The sequence below is a fragment of the Garra rufa genome, chromosome 1 (genome assembly GCF_049309525.1).
Source record: "Garra rufa chromosome 1, GarRuf1.0, whole genome shotgun sequence".
NCBI classification, from domain to species: Eukaryota; Metazoa; Chordata; class Actinopteri; order Cypriniformes; family Cyprinidae; genus Garra; species Garra rufa.
Window position 1 is genome coordinate 8,286,787 of NC_133361.1, and position 18,932 is coordinate 8,305,718.

The 18,932-nt window shown below is 39.6% G+C and overlaps 1 protein-coding gene across 1 annotated transcript in view; it reads left to right on the forward strand.

Moving 5' to 3' along the window:
- Nucleotides 1-4,387: 4,387 nt before the first annotated feature.
- The window catches only part of LOC141342407 (uncharacterized), a 226,404-nt gene continuing 211,859 nt past the window's right edge, over nucleotides 4,388-18,932 (forward strand). Inside the window, 1 exon segment of the mRNA XM_073846887.1 lies at nucleotides 4,388-5,649. Within this exon segment, the coding sequence (XP_073702988.1) occupies nucleotides 4,388-5,649 (1,262 nt within the window).

Consider the following 18,932-nt stretch of genomic DNA (forward strand, 5'->3'; position numbering starts at 1 on the left):
CCAAGTACATACAGCCAAATCTTCATACTTCCACAACAGGATCAACAATTCCCCGGACGCACGCAACCTTTTCAAAACATTTAATACACTGCTTTGTCCCCCTCCACCACCTCCCACAACTTCTATAACAGCTGATGATTTCGCCACATTTTTTACAGACAAAACTACATCGATCAATAATAAGTTCTCAGCTCCACACATACAGGAACTAAAATTGACCACAATCACGGCTGGAACCCCCCACTTCTCCTTCTGTCCTTGCTCGGAGGCAGAAGTAACCAAACTTTTCCTCTCCAGCCATCCGACGACATGTCCTCTAGATCCTATCCCCTCACACCTTCTCCAAGCAATCTCCCCTACAATCCTACCGGCGCTCACACACATCATCAACACATCTCTTCTCACAGGCACTTTTCCTACTTCATTTAAGCAGGCCCGGGTAACCCCACTGCTCAAAAAACCTACACTTAACTCTTCACTCATAGACAACTACAGACCTGTCTCCCTCCTTCCATTCATAGCAAAAACACTGGAACGGGCTGTTTTCAACCAGCTATCCTTATTCCTCTCACAGAACAATCTACTGGACTCTAACCAATCAGGGTTCAGAAGCGGCCATTCAACTGAGACTGCGCTACTGTCTGTCACTGAAGCCTTGCGGACGGCAAAAGCTGAGTCCAAATCATCGGTACTCATCTTGCTGGACCTATCTGCAGCTTTTGACACTGTGAATCACCAGATCCTCCTGTCCACCCTCTCAATGCTGGGTATTACAGGGACTTCACTTCGCTGGTTCAAATCCTACCTCTCTGGTAGGTCTTTCAGAGTGGCCTGGGGAGGCGAGGTATCCAAAACTCATCAACTGGTCACTGGGGTTCCTCAGGGTTCAGTTCTTGGACCTCTCCTCTTCTCCATATACACTACATCTCTGGGCCCCATCATACAGGCACATGGCTTCTCCTACCATTGCTATGCTGATGACACACAGCTCTATCTTTCTTTCAAACCAGACGATCCATCGGTAGCTGCACGGATCTCAGGTTGCCTGGCGGATATCTCTGCATGGATGAAGGAACACCATCTACAGCTCAACCTAGCAAAGACGGAACTCCTTATCTTTCCTGCCACTCCATCTCTACAGCATGACTTCTCCATCCAGCTAGGTTCATCAACAATTACCCCATCAACTTCAGCCAGAAATCTGGGTGTTATCTTTGACAACCAACTGACTTTCAAAGATCACATTGCTAAGACCGCTCGATCTTGCAGGTTTGCATTGTACAACATCAGAAAGATCAGGCCCTTCCTAACAGAGCATGCTACACAACTCCTCGTCCAGGCCCTGGTCATTTCCAGGCTGGACTACTGCAATGCTCTTTTAGCTGGTCTTCCAGCATGTACAATCAAGCCTCTACAAATGATTCAGAATGCAGCAGCACGACTGATCTTCAACGAGCCCAAAAAGGCCCATGTCACACCTCTCTTCATATCCCTGCACTGGCTACCGGTTACAGCACGCATCAAATTCAAGACACTGATGCTGGCCTATAGGACAGCCACCGGATCATCACCTGCCTACCTCCATTCACTACTACACATCTACACTCCTTCCAGAAGACTGAGATCCTCTAGTGAAAGACGCCTCATTGTACCACCACAGAGAGGTATTAAATCACTGTCCAGAACATTCTCGTTCAACGTTCCTGCCTGGTGGAATGATCTTCCCACCCCTATCCGGAATGCAGACTCCTTAACAGCTTTCAAACGACTGCTGAAAACCCATCTTTTTCGACACTATCTGACTCAATAAAAAAAAAAAAAAAAAAAAATCCTCCCTTCTAGCCTGTTTTTTCTCCCTTTCTTGATCTTCTCCTTCTAGCCTGCACTCTTCTAACAACGCCTGATATATGGTATTTTTGAACACTTCCTATGTTGATCTGCCTCCTTAGGATGAATCACTTGTTGTATTCCCAATTGTAAGTCGCTTTGGATAAAAGCGTCGGCTAAATGAATAAATGTAAATGTAAATGTAAATGACCAAAAATTTATATCACGGTATTTTTCAAAATTATACGGTATCACGGTATATGACGGTATTTTTTTTTTTTTCATGCATCACTAGGTGTTAACCACATTTCCTAATAAATTAGAGAATAATTACTGCAGTATATTGGCTTACATTGACCGGACTAATATTAACCGGTTAACAGGTATGATCGTATGAATATTAACAGGTTTGATCGGTCTCACAAAATGCTGTTGTTCACAAAGAAGTGACAGTGGCACTTATTATTGTAATGAGGTGAAGAAATCAGAATTCATGATTTGCAGTCAAAATACACAACACTTTATTGTGCATTTACAAGTCTACGCGTTTCTCTCTCCGGACGCGGCGGTGACCGCTCTCTCTGCTCCGGACGCGACGGTGACCGCTCTCTCTGTTCCGGACGCGGCGTTGACCGCTCTCTCTGTTCCGGACGCGGCGTTGACCGCTCTCTCTGTTCCGGACGCGGCGGTGACCGCTCTCTCTGCTCCGGACGCGGCGGTGACCGCTCTCTCTGTTCCGGACGCGGCGGTGACCGCTCTCTCTGCTCCGGACGCGGCGGTGACCGCTCTCTCTGCTCCGGACGCGGCGGTGACCGCTCTCTCTGCTCCTGACGCGGCGTTGACCGCTCTCTCTGCTCCGGACGCGGCGGTGACCGCTCTCTCTGCTCCTGACGCGGCGGTGACCACTCTCTCTGCTCCTGACGCGGCGTTGACCGCTCTCTCTCTGCTCCGGACGCGGCGGTGACCGCTCTCTCTGCTCCTGACGCGGCGTTGACCGCTCTCTCTGCTCCTGACGCGGCGTTGACCGCTCTCTCTGCTCCTGACGCGGCGGTGACCGCTCTCTCTGCTCCGGACGCGGCGGTGAACGCTCTCTCTGTTCCGGACGCGGCGGTGATCGCTCTCTCTGCTCCGGACACGGCGGTGATCGCTCTCTCTGCTCCGGACACGGCGGTGACCGCTCTCTCTGCTCCTGACGCGGCGTTGACCGCTCTCTCTGTTCCGGACGCGGCGGTGACCGCTCTCTCTGCTCCGGACACGGCGGTGACCGCTCTCTCTGCTCCTGACGCGGCGTTGACCGCTCTCTCTGTTCCGGACGCGGCGGTGACCGCTCTCTCTGCTCCGGACACGGCGGTGACCGCTCTCTCTGCTCCGGACGCGGAAGTGAACGCTATCTCCGTGCCTGACGCGCCGGAGACCGCAATCTCTGTTCCTGACACTGCGGCGACCGTGCTTTCTGTTCCTGACGCAGCGGTGACTGCGCTGCACGGACCTGGCCCGCCGTCCCTCCCCCTGATTTGCCTTCCCCCGTTCCTCCACCCTCCAGACTTGTGGAACGTCTGGGAGCCATTCCGTGGGGAGGGGGTAGTGTCCTGATCTGGGCTGTGGGGCTCCCCTCAGCCACCTGAGGTCGCTGTTTTCCCTTCCCTGCACACAGATCCCTAATTGTACACTCCTGTCTAGTTGTTATCACTGATTACACGCACACCTGTTCACAATCACATCTGGTCTATAAGAACACTCATTTCCCACTACTCATCCTGGCTGCATTGTCTTCGTTTGTGTGTCTCTGTGTTTCTGGCTCCTGGATCTCCTGATCGTGTTTTCGGTTCTGTTACTTTCTTTTGGTTCTTGTCGTGTCTGTGCCGTGTTGGCCTTTTGTTTGCTTTGTTTGTTCTGTTTTATTGTGTTTTGTTTCATTAAAATCCTTCCCTGCATTTGGACCCAGATCTCCTTACTCCAACGTGACACACACTCACCGGTATTGGGGTATATGAAAAATTAATATCATTAAAAAAAGAAAACACCGGTATTCGATATGAAAAAGTATATAGCCCAGCCCTACATTTCCGTCAATTTTTTTTTAAGCTACCAGTGTACTGTCACTTTAATTCAGGGCTGCAGCACAGCAAAAAAGAGACTAGTGCGCAAACGATCCCTGCACTGCTGCAAACGCACTGCTTCTGAAACACACTGCCGGAGAGTGTGACGAGATTCAATCAGTCTGGAACCCTGAAAAAACATGATAGGATCCACACTGGAGTGAAATTGTACTTGTTTAATCAATTTGATAAAACATATATGTGGGCTACTTCAGTCCTTAAGAAACACCTGACAGTTCATACAAAGGAGAAGCTGTGTTCATTTAATTTGTGGGATGAGTTTTTCATGTTTTTCAATTTTGAACAAACATCAAAAAATAAGAAAGTACTCTTGCTTTAAGTGTGAAAAGACTACCAAAGCACTACCAAATCTGCTTCTGGTGTCACATCTTAAAAAAAAAACTGTGAGAATTGTTTCATGTTTATGTTCACATTTCTCAGCTTTCTACAAGACACTGAAAATGAACCATTTTCCTTTTATTTCAGAGTTGATTAAAGAAAAAGAGGAGAATGAAGAATCAAGAGAAGCTGGGAAGAAAACATATGTCAAAACTGGAGAAAAACCTTTGAGTTGCTCTAAAACCAAAAAGAAAAAATTTAAGAAAAGAAGTGCAAAGAAATCTTTCACCTGCACTCTGTGTGGAAAGAGTGTCACACTCAAAAAAAGTCTTCAGCGTCACATGAAACTTCATACTGTAGGAAAGCTGTTCACTTGTGATCAGTGTGGGAAGAGTTTCTCACAATCATCATACCTTAGGAGACACATGAAGATCCACACTTCTGGAGAAAAACCCTATAAGTGTTCACACTGCGACAAGTGTTTCAGAAAGCCAGCATATCTGAATGTACATGAGAGGATCCATACTGGAGAAAAACCTTATGAGTGTTCACACTGTAGCGAGAGATTCAGTAGTGCATCACAACTGGCGAAACATAAGAGGATCCACACTGGAGAAAAACTGTTTGAGTGTTCACACTGTAGCAAGATATTCAATTATGCATCACATCTGGGGACACATGAGATGATCCACACTGGAGAAAAACCGTTTGAGTGTTCACACTGTGACAAGAGATTCAGTTTGACAGGAGCCCTGAAAAGACATGAAATGATCCACACTGGAGAAAAACCGTATAAGTGTTCACACTGTGACAAGAGATTAAGTAGTTCATCACATCTGAAAATACATGAGAGGATCCACACTGGAGAAAAACCATACAAGTGTTCACACTGTGACAAGAGATTCAGTTCTGCAGCAGATCTGAAAATGCATTACATGATCCACACTGGAGAAAAACCTTACAAGTGTTCACACTGTGACAAGAGATTCAGTCGTTCAGGAGGCCTGAGAATACATGAGAGGACCCACACTGGAGAAAAACCTTACAAGTGTTCACACTGTGACAAGAGATTCAGTGGTTCAGGACATCTGATAACACATAAGATGATCCACACTGGAGAAAAACCATGCAAGTGTTCACGATGTGACAAGAGATTCAGTTGTTCAGCACTTCTGAAAGCACATGAGAGGACCCACACTGGAGAAAAACCTTTCAAGTGTTCATACTGTGACAAAAGATTCAGTCAGTTAGAAGGCCAGAAAAAACATGAGAGGAGCCACACTGGAGAGAAACCATACAAGTGTTCATATTGTGACAAGAGATTCAGTTATTTACAACTGCTAAAAACACATAAGAGGATCCACACTGGAGAAAAACCGTACAAGTGTTCATACTGTGACAAGAGATTCAATTATTTAACACATCATAAAACACATGAGATGATCCACACTGGAGAGAAACCTTATAAGTGTTCACACTGTGACAAGAGATTCATTCGTTCAGGAGGCCTGAAAAGACACGAGCTGATCCACACTGGAGAAAAACCCTACAAGTGTCCACACTGTGACGAGAGATTCGGTTATCCAGAAAAGCTGAAAAAACATAAGATGATCCACACTGGAGAAAAACCTTACAAGTGTTCACTAGGGTAATGACGATGACGAAATTTCCCCTCCGGTTAATTGACATGTGACAATACCGGTATCACTGTGGATGTGGGGGTTTCCTCTTTTCCTCTTTTTTTTCTGCTTTCAAATAGCTTATAAATGCGTGCGTTTTATACTTTCACCTTCAGTTTTGTAGCAATTGACAATTTGGCGTCAATTGTTTGCATGGACGACAACAAAAGTACATAAAAAAAAAATTTGAACCCAAAATTTTGCCAAAGAGGCCCTTTTGCATTGCGTTTTGCCACTAAATCGTTCGCCATTCTCTTTCTGTAAATTCGACTCCTCTCGTTCTCCACACGTGATAAATGAAATATGACGCATTGTAGCTATGTTAAGTTTTTAACTATAGTGCATGCTCTCGTCTTAAGTAGATTATTTCGGAATTATTTTGTCCATTTAATTAAAATAAATATTAAATAATAATAACAATTTAAAAAAGTGGTGTAGCGTCTCGGCGCGAATCAGACAATTCAGGAGATTGGATTTAAAGTTAAAACCCTTCGACAGACTCAAATTCCACAAGAGGCCTTGTCATAAATCTGACGTTTGATACCCCTGGTGCCAGCCAGCTTGAAGCAACCAAGTAACTAGACGCGTAGAACTAGGAACTTGCAACATTAACACAAAACGACACTTCCCAAGGAAGGAGATTGTCAACTTTGGGGCAAATAACCAAGATTAATGGTCAAAGAGATGCACATCATAATTAATGAACATCATATAAGAAAAATCTTCCTATCGTTTATGTAACCAACACATTTGCCTATTGTGTTTTAATCACCCATGTCCTTTTTGATAAATATTGAATAGCTTAATGGTTTATATTTGTGTTTTATTACGCCTGAGCTTGAAATTACATTATTTAAATGTTTCTATAATTCAATTCTTTGTAAAATGTATTATAGTCTCGTTATAGAAATCACGTCCAAATTTGACTCTGCAAAGAACGGGAAAATTGGGACCACGGGACTGATAAGATAACATTGTGATTTATGGTTTGGGAGGGGAAACTTACAGTACCCCAAGTTAGGACAATGTTTTAATTGGTCAAGACACCATTTGGGATGTGTCCAAAAGCTGAGTTTAAATACTCAGGACACCATCAAATCTCTCTCTTGCTCTCTTACTCTTCACCCTTCTTCGTGCAGCTGCGTTTCGTCGCTGCTGTTAGCGTACTCAGAACGCTGCCTGGCCTGCATGCTAGCTGCTCCTCTAAAGGAAACATGAGGAGATCGTTACAAAACTGTCCTTTATTTTAAGTCTTTTCTTTCCGTTGAGAGTTTCGTGTTCTAGTTAAGTTTTACCGCAAGCCGTGACCCAAACGTCTTTGTCTACACTTTAACCAGCACACAACTCCGCATCCTCAGCCAACGCCCAAGACTTCGCAAACGACCACTGAGCTTCCAACCAATCAACTACCTCAGGGAAAACCCCCTTTCTGGAACGACGCGACGAAAGGAATTCCCTCAACGCAAAGGCAACGCAAGTACAACCTCCAGATTCTAGCTGAACTGGTGCATCTGATATAAAGTTTATTAACCTCATTGAGAGACTCAATACGAGGGTTAATTAAGTGATTGATGGTTATTCAGGTCTAAGCAATTGCACATATTGCCATAAACTTGGGACTTTATATTTTCTTTCCTTTAAACGCATTTTCTCCACACTTTCTCTTTCTGCAACCTGTGTGAATGCGTGTGTTTATGTGAATTGTTTGTATGTTTTACACTGTAACCGATTTTTGTAATTTGAACAGTATTTTACTGTAATATCTACAGTAAGATACTGTAAAATGTATATACAGTATTTTACTGTAAACTGCAAAGGATTATGGGAAAATATATGATCACTACTGTAATTCTCCACTACTGTAAATCCGTTTACAGTAGTGAACTTGCCCGCGAAAAATTGACCAATGGCAAGGGAGATTTTTTTTTTCTCCTGTTGAGAGGAAGTGGCGGTAAAAAGGACAAAAGAGAAATGTAGCATCATTAACTCGACAAAAAGGTTAGTATATTATTTCTGTTTTATGAAAAACTGAACAATTTTAATTTGTTTTCACTTGTTAACAGCAAACTAACAATATTCATCGTGTTTTTCATGTCGGTAGCCTTTTTTTTTCTGACTGACGGCCGGGGCGCCGCCATAACGGTGAAAACATTTACTGGTGAGTAAATTAAGGTGACCTATATTAGTCGAAATAAACTTTATTTAAACTGAGAAACACGTTTGTATATTCGGCTGCCCTTTAATGCAAGTTAGTTCGTCTGACGAGCCCTTACTCAAGCTTAACAGCAAACTGAGGTGAAATACTGAGGTAAAGTGCGTTAAGCAACACCACTGTTTCTGTGGAGATTTTAAACTGTATTTTCAAGCCCTTCTTTTGTTTGTTATTTTCAAGTTTCTGGTCTGGATGTCGTCTGTAACGTCGGAGCGCGGAGGTGTATTTTGGATCTTCTTCTGTGAATGACTGCCATAGTATCGACGATAACATGAACTGGTAAGCTAATAATGTCAGTAAGCCGAAGTTGACAAACTCAACGTTAGTCACAGAGCAGCATAATATCTTTTAAACGCTGCCTCTTTATAGCTAGCAAGGTAATTCTCTTCAAATGATGTTTAAGTAAGAAATGTGTGTATGAATGTCGTATGTAACTTTATAGACGGTCCCTTCAGTGACAGACGTGACATAAACAGCGCGCTAACATGAAACACTGAGGTAAAACTGAACACCGCGGTTAACTGCATTTTTTGTGATTTATTTTCAAGTTTGTGGTCTCGTGGTCATGTCGTCTGCATCGGCGGTGTATTGGAGTCTTTTCTGGTGATTGCCGTCGTCGCGGTGCAAACAACAGGTGAGATTCCCCTTTCATCAACTCAACTAATGTTAACGTTACTAAATTAGCCACAGACTGCTGTTCTCTATTGACTCGCAGAACGGGTTAACTTTTTAAAGAGAGTAACGGGCTAGCAATATATTAATATAGCTTGTTTTGCTAATAAATATTATAAATGTTTATTTTATTAAAAATGTAAATTTTATTACTGTACAGTAGTTGTCTTTTCTGATCATAAACTATAGTAACACTAAAAGGGTGTTGTGAATCTGTCTGTTACAGGAGATTTCTCCAAGCACTAACTGGATGCTGACCATCAGGGGCAGAATCATCATACAGCCAGCTGTCCATTTTACAGACATGCAGAATAAGGTAACCCAAAACACATTTTGTTTTACATTGCATTTACATTCATGCATTTTTTCAGATGCTTTTATCCTAAGCAAGTTATATTGTTATTAAAGTACACATTTGTAAGGTATTTATTTCCTGGGAATGTTTTTTATTACCATGTCTTGTCACATCAAGATCGGGTTTGCATGCGCTTAAAATTATTTCTATTAAATCAGCATTTAAACAGCAAAATGCAGCTGCTTCAGGTATCTTTAATTTACTGTAACCTTTAAATTCATAATAGCAATCATCTTACCGTCTGTCAATTCAGATTATTGTTACTGTAAAGTAGGGCTGCACGATTAATCGTTTTTAAACCGAAATCGCGATTTGAAAGGGTGCGATTTTCAAATCGCAAGAGCTGCGATTATTTCGATTAATTATCAACTGTGGTAACAAGCATATAAATCGTTTTTGACAGGTCGCTTCATGTGTATATTACGTCTTCATGCTTATATTACGTTTGATGCAGAGTTTAACCAATAGGGGGCATTTTAACACTGCATGTAGAGACGTGCACAGGACGTATTTTTCAGTCCTGCATCCGCAGAAATATGTTTATCTCGTTCCGTTCCCGCCTCGACATTCATGTTTTGGCCCGCTTCTGTCCGCAAAAGCCCGCATAAAAGTAACCTTTATAGTTGTTGTTTTTTCAGTACATCAATTGAATTTACATGAAACAGATCTCGCAAGTTTTCACAAAACCCCAGCATAAACGTCCCCGATAAAATATTTGTTATAGCCTATAGGCTAAGCATCAACATTCACAAACCACTGTTATTCTTAACAGAAAAGCAAGCATGAGCAACTGTGTGCATCCATAGCAGAATGCAAGCAAACACAGCTCCTATAAAGCTGATATATCAGTTTATACGCGAACTTATCAAGCTCTACAATGAATAGTATGCACGATGAATCTTTCACAATGTCTACACTTCGTGTGTTTTAATTAGTGAGCACGCAATATTCAGCACTGTGCAAGAACATTTGAGCAGTGAGTGGATTCTAACTTAAACACCTCTGATGACTGCCTATCCTTGTGCTCACTAATCATAGTTGTAAGTTGTATACTAGTTGTTCTTGCTGCTTTTGTGCAATAGATGAATAACAATGTTTTGTTTTTTAAATATTTTGTTTAGATATTTCTATTTTGCGGGAGTCCCGCGAATCATTTTATTTTCCCGCGTCCCGCACAGCCGCACTGCCCATCAAGTTATGTTCCGCGCCGCATTCGTTTGCGTCGGGTCCCGCTGTACTCTCGTAGGAGTGCAAGTCTCTACTGCATGTACGGAGCAAATAACGGTAACGCCATTTGGAAAAGATGAGCGGGAGCAGCGGCTCAACTTCCCAACAAAGTGTCTCTTAATGTAGGTTATCATCAGTGTTTTACTAATGTAAAATAGTTTACAGTGTGTTTGGATTCCTAAAAGATTTTAATTATATTTTGTTATAAAATAATGTTATTTATGTATGTATGTATGTAATCTTTTAGGATTTTATATAATAAAATATATATTTTTATTAATTAATTAATTTTGTATAATATTATATATTTTATTTTAAAAGATTTAAATAATATTTTATTATATCATTTTAATTGTTAATTCAATTTTATTTAAGATACTGTCATGTCAAATTTGTCATGACAACTTTATTTAAAAAATGACAACAATGTTTAAGAGGTTTTAAATAAACAGTAGAACAGTGTAGCATACTTTGTGATTATGCTTGGTCTTACTTTGGTGTTGTTAAAACCACCATATCAAACTTGTAGCTCTTTTATGAAATAGTAGTAAATCGCATTTTAAATCGCAAATCGCAATTTTGATCAGAAAAATCGCAATTAGATTTTTTCTCTAAATCGTGCAGCCCTACTGTAAAGCAACAAATAGAGATTTTTAATCATAGTAGGTTTATTATATGCACAGACTTTCTAGGAAACACACACGCTATTAGAATGTTTATATGAACAGATTGGTTAGCATTTAGCATGGTCTGTGGCAGACTTTACTAGTATCAGGACAACAGAATTCAATAAACAAGAATGTAATATTAAGTGATTTAAATTATGAAGAAAATATTGTCTTTAGTAATTTTGTCCATTTAGTAAAAACGGTTTTAAACAAAGCCATGTCTTGCGTCTCTGCACACAGCAGTGTTTAATTACTGAATGAATTTACCTTTTTTAAACACCTTGAATCAGTGATTCACTGGCCCATTCATAAAATTCTTTATAAAAAATTTCAATAAAATGTTTCTTCAGTTTTTCTCACTACAGCGTTCATATGTAGTATATAATGTTTAAAAAAATGCATACAGCATCAAGTTCGACAGTTGAGGCAAATTCTATAAACACTGCTTTAAAAAATGTTTTTTTTTTTTTTTCTTGTGCTTGCAGGTTCGTTCAGACAGTCAACCTTTGTGGCAGCAAATGCATTGACAGTCACAGATCCGTTGGACTTCTGGAAGGAGGGTGCAAACAACAAGCATCAGCCCGAATCCCATTCTGCTGTTTCTCATCAGAGAGCTTGTCAACTTTAATTCAAAATTACTAAAATTTAACACAAACTCATTTTTACTGTATGATTTTATTGTATTTACACTACCAGACAAAACTTTTGAACGGTAAGATTTTAAATGTTTTTAAAGTAGGTCTCTTCTGCTCACTAAGCCTGCATTCATTTGATCCAAAGTACAGCAAACACAGTACACTTTTGAACCATTTTTATTATTTAAAATAACTGTTTTCTTTTTTTAATATATTTTAAAATGTAATTTATTTCTGTGATCAAAGCAAAATTTTTAGCATCATTGCTGCAGTCACATGATCCTTCAGAAATCATTCTAATAATCTGATTTTCTGCTCAAAAACTATTATGATGTTGCTGAAATTATTATAATGCTAAAAACAGTGGAGTAGATTTTTTTTCAGGTTTCTTTGATGAATAGAAAGTTCAGATAAACAGCATTTATCTGAAATATAAGTTTGTAACATTATGAATGTCTTTATCATCACATTTGATCAATTTAAATCATCCTTGCTAAATAATATCTTTCTATTCATCAAAGAATCCTGAAAATTTTAAAAAATTAAATAAAAAAAAATATATATCTAGAATGATTTCTGAAGGATCATGTGAGACTGAAGACGAGTAATGATGCTGAAAATTCAGCTTTGATCAAAGGAATAAATTAAATTGTAAAATATATTCAAATAGCAGTTAATTTATATAATTTATCAAAATTTTACTGCTTTTGCTGTAATTTGGATCAAAATAATGCAGGCTTGGTGAGCAGAAGAGAATTCTTTAAAAAAATCTTATGACTGGTAGTGTACTTACTTATTTTTGCTTTTCAGTATGTGTATGTTTGCCATGATACAAAGTCTCCAGGGGACTGTGGTGATGCCCTTTTTTCTGCTGTATCCTAGAGGTCAATATTTGTAATTTGTACTTTTAAAAAGAAAATGTTCAACAATTAAAAAGAATATTATCAGAACTAATGCTTATGAGTTATTGTGATTTTTATGGGGTTGGGGTGGTAAAAATCTTGAATTTCAGTGCTGTACGACAATTGGATTGTTTTTACAGGTAAAAAATGTTTAAAATAAATGAAAATAAACTATAGTACTGATACTGTAATTGAAAATACAGTAAAAATACTGTAATTGAAGATACAGTAAAAATGCTGTAAATGAAATTACAGTAAAAATACTGTAAATGAAATTACAGTAAAGACGTTTTAGTACTGTATATGCACTTACAGTAATAATACTGTAAACATTTTTACAGTAACTTACTGGCATCCAGCTGCCAGTAAGTTACTGTAAAATTTACAGCAAACTTTTTACAGTGTAGGTTTATCCAATAAAATCGTATTCTTATTAGAAAAGATAAGTATATTGTGTTTTGTGCTTACAAGTTAATGTCTTAAACTGTCGATCTTGCTACTGTGCTAATATATAGTGTTTTCACTATATTCTGGATAGTAATATCCATTGCAGAGTTATGTTGTACGGCTAGTTCCATGAATCGTGCGCGACTCTGAATAGCCGTCAAACAGTGATTCTGTTCAAATTCCCTATTGAATCATAATCAATTCCCCTTTGAGCCTAATATTAAATGTAATAACCCTACAGTGGGGACGGTGTCACGGTAGAAAAGTGATGTCACCAGTGTTGCGTCTTAAAACCGGTAACACCTTCAACACTGTCTATCTTGGCAAGCCTAGTGTTCACAGTGCGACAAGAGATTCAGTCTGTTAGTATATCTGCAAACACATGAGATGATCCACACTGGAGAGAAGCCCTTTAACTGTTCACATTGTGACAAGAGATTCATTAGGTCAGGGTACCTGAAAAAACACAAGAAGATCCACACTGGAGAAAAACCATATAAGTGTTCACACTGTGACAAGAGATTCATTAGGTCAGGAGGCCTGAAAAAACACAAGAAGATCCACACTGGAGAAAAAACGTATAAGTGTTCATTCTGTGACAAGAGATTCAATCATTCATCATATCTGAAGACACATGAGATGATCCACACTGGAGAGAACCGTATCACTATGATGGATGTGAGAGACGTTTCACTAATTTATCTGCACTATACAGACATAAATGATTTCACATATATGGGGAAAATCTTGTAACTTATCAGTGTCCTTTCTAGACAAACTCAATGTTTTGGGCAACAGGTTCTGACTTTCAACTCGTCGCATATTGATGTTTGGTCAGGACCCCTTTTCCGTCACATTTTGAGGCACAGGGTACCCCTTTAGCGTCATTTTTTGGACGTAAAGGCTCCTCCACTGCTTTAAATAACAAAACTAGGGCTGTCCCCGACTATGAATTTTCATAGTCGAATCAGAATTTTCGAATCTTTCTATAGTCGACCGATAGTCGAATCATCTAGGCTTATGTGCGTGTGTGAATGGGTTGGGAGGGGCACGACACTATAGTCAGCAGGAGGGTAAAACTAATTTTATTTTATTTTATAAGCGACCAAAACTGCCTGCCAACTGACAGACAAACTTATTTAGGTTTAAATAAAAGCACAGAACGCGTCTTTTAGTTCTAAAAACGCGAGGCGCACAGCACTGCCTTTTTTGGTGACTTTTAATGAAAGAGCAGTGTGCTGCGGTTTTTTTATGTTGCTAAGCAACGACCAAAACAGCTGTCCTGTCAGTCAATTCAAAGGATTATAGCGCGAGCGCTCTAAAATCTTAGTTTTTTGCTGTTAAGTAAACTGTCATATTAGCAGAAACCCTAAATAATACAGCTCCGGGTTACCCACGATAGACACCAAAGGTTTCTCCTCCATTTCTTGGAGTCTCCGGACTTTTTAAGCAACGGTAAACTTTAACCATCACAACAGAAGGCCCGCCTCTCCATTCATTCGATTGGACAATGGAAAAGAACGCGAATGACGTTGGGCGTTTTTCCGCTCAGAGTTGATTTTTTTTTTTCAACTTCAGGCGCTCAGAGCGCTCCTGCAAAACGCGAGGCGCAGCAGGCGGCGAAAACAGGGTGCAGAACGCTCACTGCCAACAGAAAACCATTCAAAAGAGGCGCCTCCAACTGCAAAAACGCGTTCGGTGTGATCGCCGCCATCCCTGCCGTCAAGATGGTCCTCATCTCGTCATGCATCAGGGAAAGTGAAAATTAAATTAGTCACAGGGGTGGTTGGATTTATTCACAAACACGTTAAAAATATTTATTGAACGCTTCTTTCTTTTCACTTTTGTTTTTACTGCATTATCATAATCAAAGGCTGTATATAACTTAATATAACCGTACAAAACCAGTAGTTCTGTTTGCAATTAGACATTGAGCACCCCCATATTGGCAAAATGGTATGATGCTCGTTTCACCCGCGAAGATTCGACTGTGAGATCGGTGGTCGAATCAGGCTCCGCATATCGATGCATCGAATCTTCGACTATTCGGGGACAGCCCTAAACAAAACCTTGGCGTCAATAAGCTGATGCGAAAGGCACTGGGAATTTTATCATCATGATTAAATGAAATATTGAGTAATAAATATTGCTCTTATTGCATGTGTATTGGGGTGTGATTTTTCGATGCGAACAGTCACAAAAGTGTTATTTATATTACACTATTTGCACATTTACTAGACATAACCCAACCCCTGCCCCCAAACATAACCATTTGTCAATAAAACACAGATACAACAGGCAGATACAACTGCAGTCACAATTTATTTAAAAAGTATGAATATTCCAATTCTAGCAAGGCAAAACGATTGATTTGTGAGAGGAACAGGTTTGTCGTCTTCGTCCGCAGGGGGGGCTGGAATCGATTCCGATTCAATTCCAAGAATTGATTCCTCACTGTTGTTTTCGGGGTTTTTTCTGATTCTTGTTAGACTGGAGGAAGCTAATTTTGCAATGACTGCAGGACATAATTGTCACACACATGCAGGATGAGGAGCCAGAGGAAAACAGACGAACAAGGAGTACAAAACTTGGGTGCAGACTCTGGCATGGTGGCCATCTTGGCCGGGGATTCTGAGGCCTGCTGTACTGAGTGTGGGTGGCGGTCCACGGACTTGAGTGCGGGAAGGAGACGGGCGAGCTTGAGTGCTGGGGCGGGGGCTGGCCGACTAGAGTGTGGGGCTGAGGACAGCAGTGGCGCTTTGGAGGATGACAGGGTATTTGGGAATGACCAGGCGGTTTGAGTCGTTGGTACGGTACGTGGGGGTTCCCGGCTTAGGATAGGCTGGCTCGATGTGTTTCAGAGGGGACTGAACAATGAGACCCACCAACACTCTACTTCTTCGATCTCAAAATCAGAGCTATTTAAATAAAGAATGAGATTGATAAGTTCCATTAAGGAGAAATTACATGAGGGAGAATGTAATTGACAACGTAACTTTATCAAAATAAACAGGAAACATGGAAAGAAACACTAAGTAACTTCATAAAATGCAAAACAGAAATCAAAGGAACAAACAAACACGTCAAAACTTCAGATTGGACAAGGGGAGTGTAGAACAAAGGACAATATACAGGCAAAGGGGAGAGGCGGCTAAACAATATAACGAGGGAAAGTAAAAATATGGACAAGGGGGAAACCAACACAGACTTAACACTAGGGGGAGAAACCAAAACAGGAAAAAAAAAAGGGGGGGGGGGGGGCAGTTCAGCTGCAATGATGTTTACTTTAACAGTAAAGTAAACAGCAAGAGGCAAGTTACACTCGTTTACATTCTGTTTATTTTCGTCAGTCGACATTCAGTGTTGTTTTATTACCAGCAGCCTTCATGGCAGGGTTGGGGCCATTGATGAATTGAATTGAGAATGAATACAAAGTACTGTGTGTTTAGTATGTTGAGCATGATCATTTCACAAGCCACGTTTTAGGAAATTATGATAATTTGATGCAATCAAAAGTGAATGAACATGACTCAATTTTTTGTAAGCTGAGACATGTATCATGTGTTAATCATATATTGAATGTATAGTACATCAAGAAACATATCACCACTGTCATTCAATTATTAATTCATAATGTACAGTTCTCATTTTTATTTACTTGTATTTTATCAACTCTATTTCATACATTACTTGTTTTTTGTAAAGCATCATAAATAACGTTCAAATGTATGTCTCTAAATGCAATCACAAATAAATGCTCCGAAACAACAATAAACGGAATTCAGTGGAATGTCCCTGAATTGAATTCCACTTCCTGTAATTCCAATTCAATTCCAACTCGGTTTCCTGTAATTGTTGTTGAATTTCAATTCCAATTCCATTTCCTTCTTTGAATTGGAATTTTTGAGTTCATTCCTGAAGTGACCCCATGGTTGCTTCGTGGGACGAAACCATCCATTTAAGAGGCACCAATTTATAAGTTTTGTTGAACTGAAAACGGCTCTGAATAAGGAGTTGATTCCCCTTGATGGGATTGATTCAAAACGTTGGAATCTACTCCAAGGCCTCGGAATTAAACGATTCCCAGCCCTAATTTTCAACGATTAAAATATTGTTTTACTTTCTTCTTCGTATGACTTCAGAAAATTTGGAATGCAACATGACTTGTTTGTAATGCTTTTATGCTGCTTGTTCATGGCCAGTTTTTGCAATAAATACCTGTGACTGTACTTATATTTGCCTGTGTTTTATTTTGTTCAGAAGTGTCTAGGTTTAGGGTAGGGGTGGGTTTAAAATGGGACGCCAAGGGGGCCTGAACAAACGTTTATATGTGACGACTTGGGAGTGAGAACCTGTTGTTTTGGGAGTCTAAAACCACTTTTTGTTGAAACCGGGTCCTAGAATTGATAGATTTTAAAGTTTAACATCTTGTGTACACAGATATTTCTTGAGACAATGCCATGTTTATGGAAAAAAAAGATTTAATGGGAAAAGCTCTGGCTTTGTGTGAATGAGCCTTATGTAGATCCTCTTCAGATCCAGCACTTTCAGAGCTGATGCTGTTCCTTTAACAAATGTGAGACAATAATGAATAAACAAATGTATACAAATGTAATCTGGATAAATCTGTTCTAAGCAGTCATTACAAGTTGCATGGCAAAGAACCATTAACTATTTTTCACAGTTTTTACATCTTCAAAACGATTCAACTGGAAGATTCAGATCAACACAAAGATCTTTTTTTATTGTTCCTCCCTAACAGACAATATCAAAAAAAAAAAAAAAAAAAAATTATTGTATGTTATTTTGCTTCATGATATAAATGATATCAATGTGTTTCCTAATAAATCTCAGATTATGTTCAATGGGGTATTTGTAGTGGATCCAAAAAGTTTTTGGTTTTAGATCAACTTTGATGAAAGATTTTGATCCACTTCAAATGTTGACTACTGTATTTGTCACTTGTAGTTTGCTTACACTTTCATTAGGGAAAATGCAAGACATTCAAAAACTGTTCTTGTTCAGGAAGCTAAGGAAGATGCTGTAACACTTTTTAAGAGTGACTCAAATGCATTTTTTGTTTTTTCTTCATTGTTATTTTTATTATTCAGTGATATATTTAGAAAACACAAATGCAGGTTATAATGTCATGCAGCTTTGTAATTGATTCTTCTGTGCTTCTCTTGTAAGTATGAATAGATCCCTGAACCTGGTATTAAATGAGCTTTGGAGCTACATTACTAAAGACTGTTGTATTGATAAGCTCTAATGTTAACTTTTCTTCTCTTGCTGCTGCGAAATTAAGGGAATATATTATCAAGCCAACTGTATCTTGCCTACTAACCTAAAAAGTCGTAATTATGATATAAAAAAAGATAATCAAAACTATGACTGAAGTCATAATTACGAGATTGATGCATATTGGTCACAGGATAAGGGTCTTATGCAAGTCGAAATTATTACGTACGGAAGTCATAATTACAAGATAAAATGTCGAAATTATGTTGTTTGTACAGTTTGGAGGACCAAGTTCAGTACACACTTTATTAATAAATTGGGGGTTGCTAAATGGAAAAAAAAGAGTGAAATGAATGAAAATGCAAAAGTAAATGTTTCCCGTATTATTTCCCACCTTTCCACACTTCATACTCCAGTCCAACGGGTGGCGCTAAACACATGCGTTTGTTTGCCAAGCACCTTAAATCTCAGAGGAAGATTAGTTCCACCGTGCTCTCTGTTGTTTTGTCGTGATTCTGTTTTAATACAAACCGTTAGAAATTTATTTTCTGTTAACAGAAAAATACAGTTTTTGAATCACCTCCGTAAATACCTGTAATAGCCTCACTGACTAAGTTTTGAAGCAAACGGAC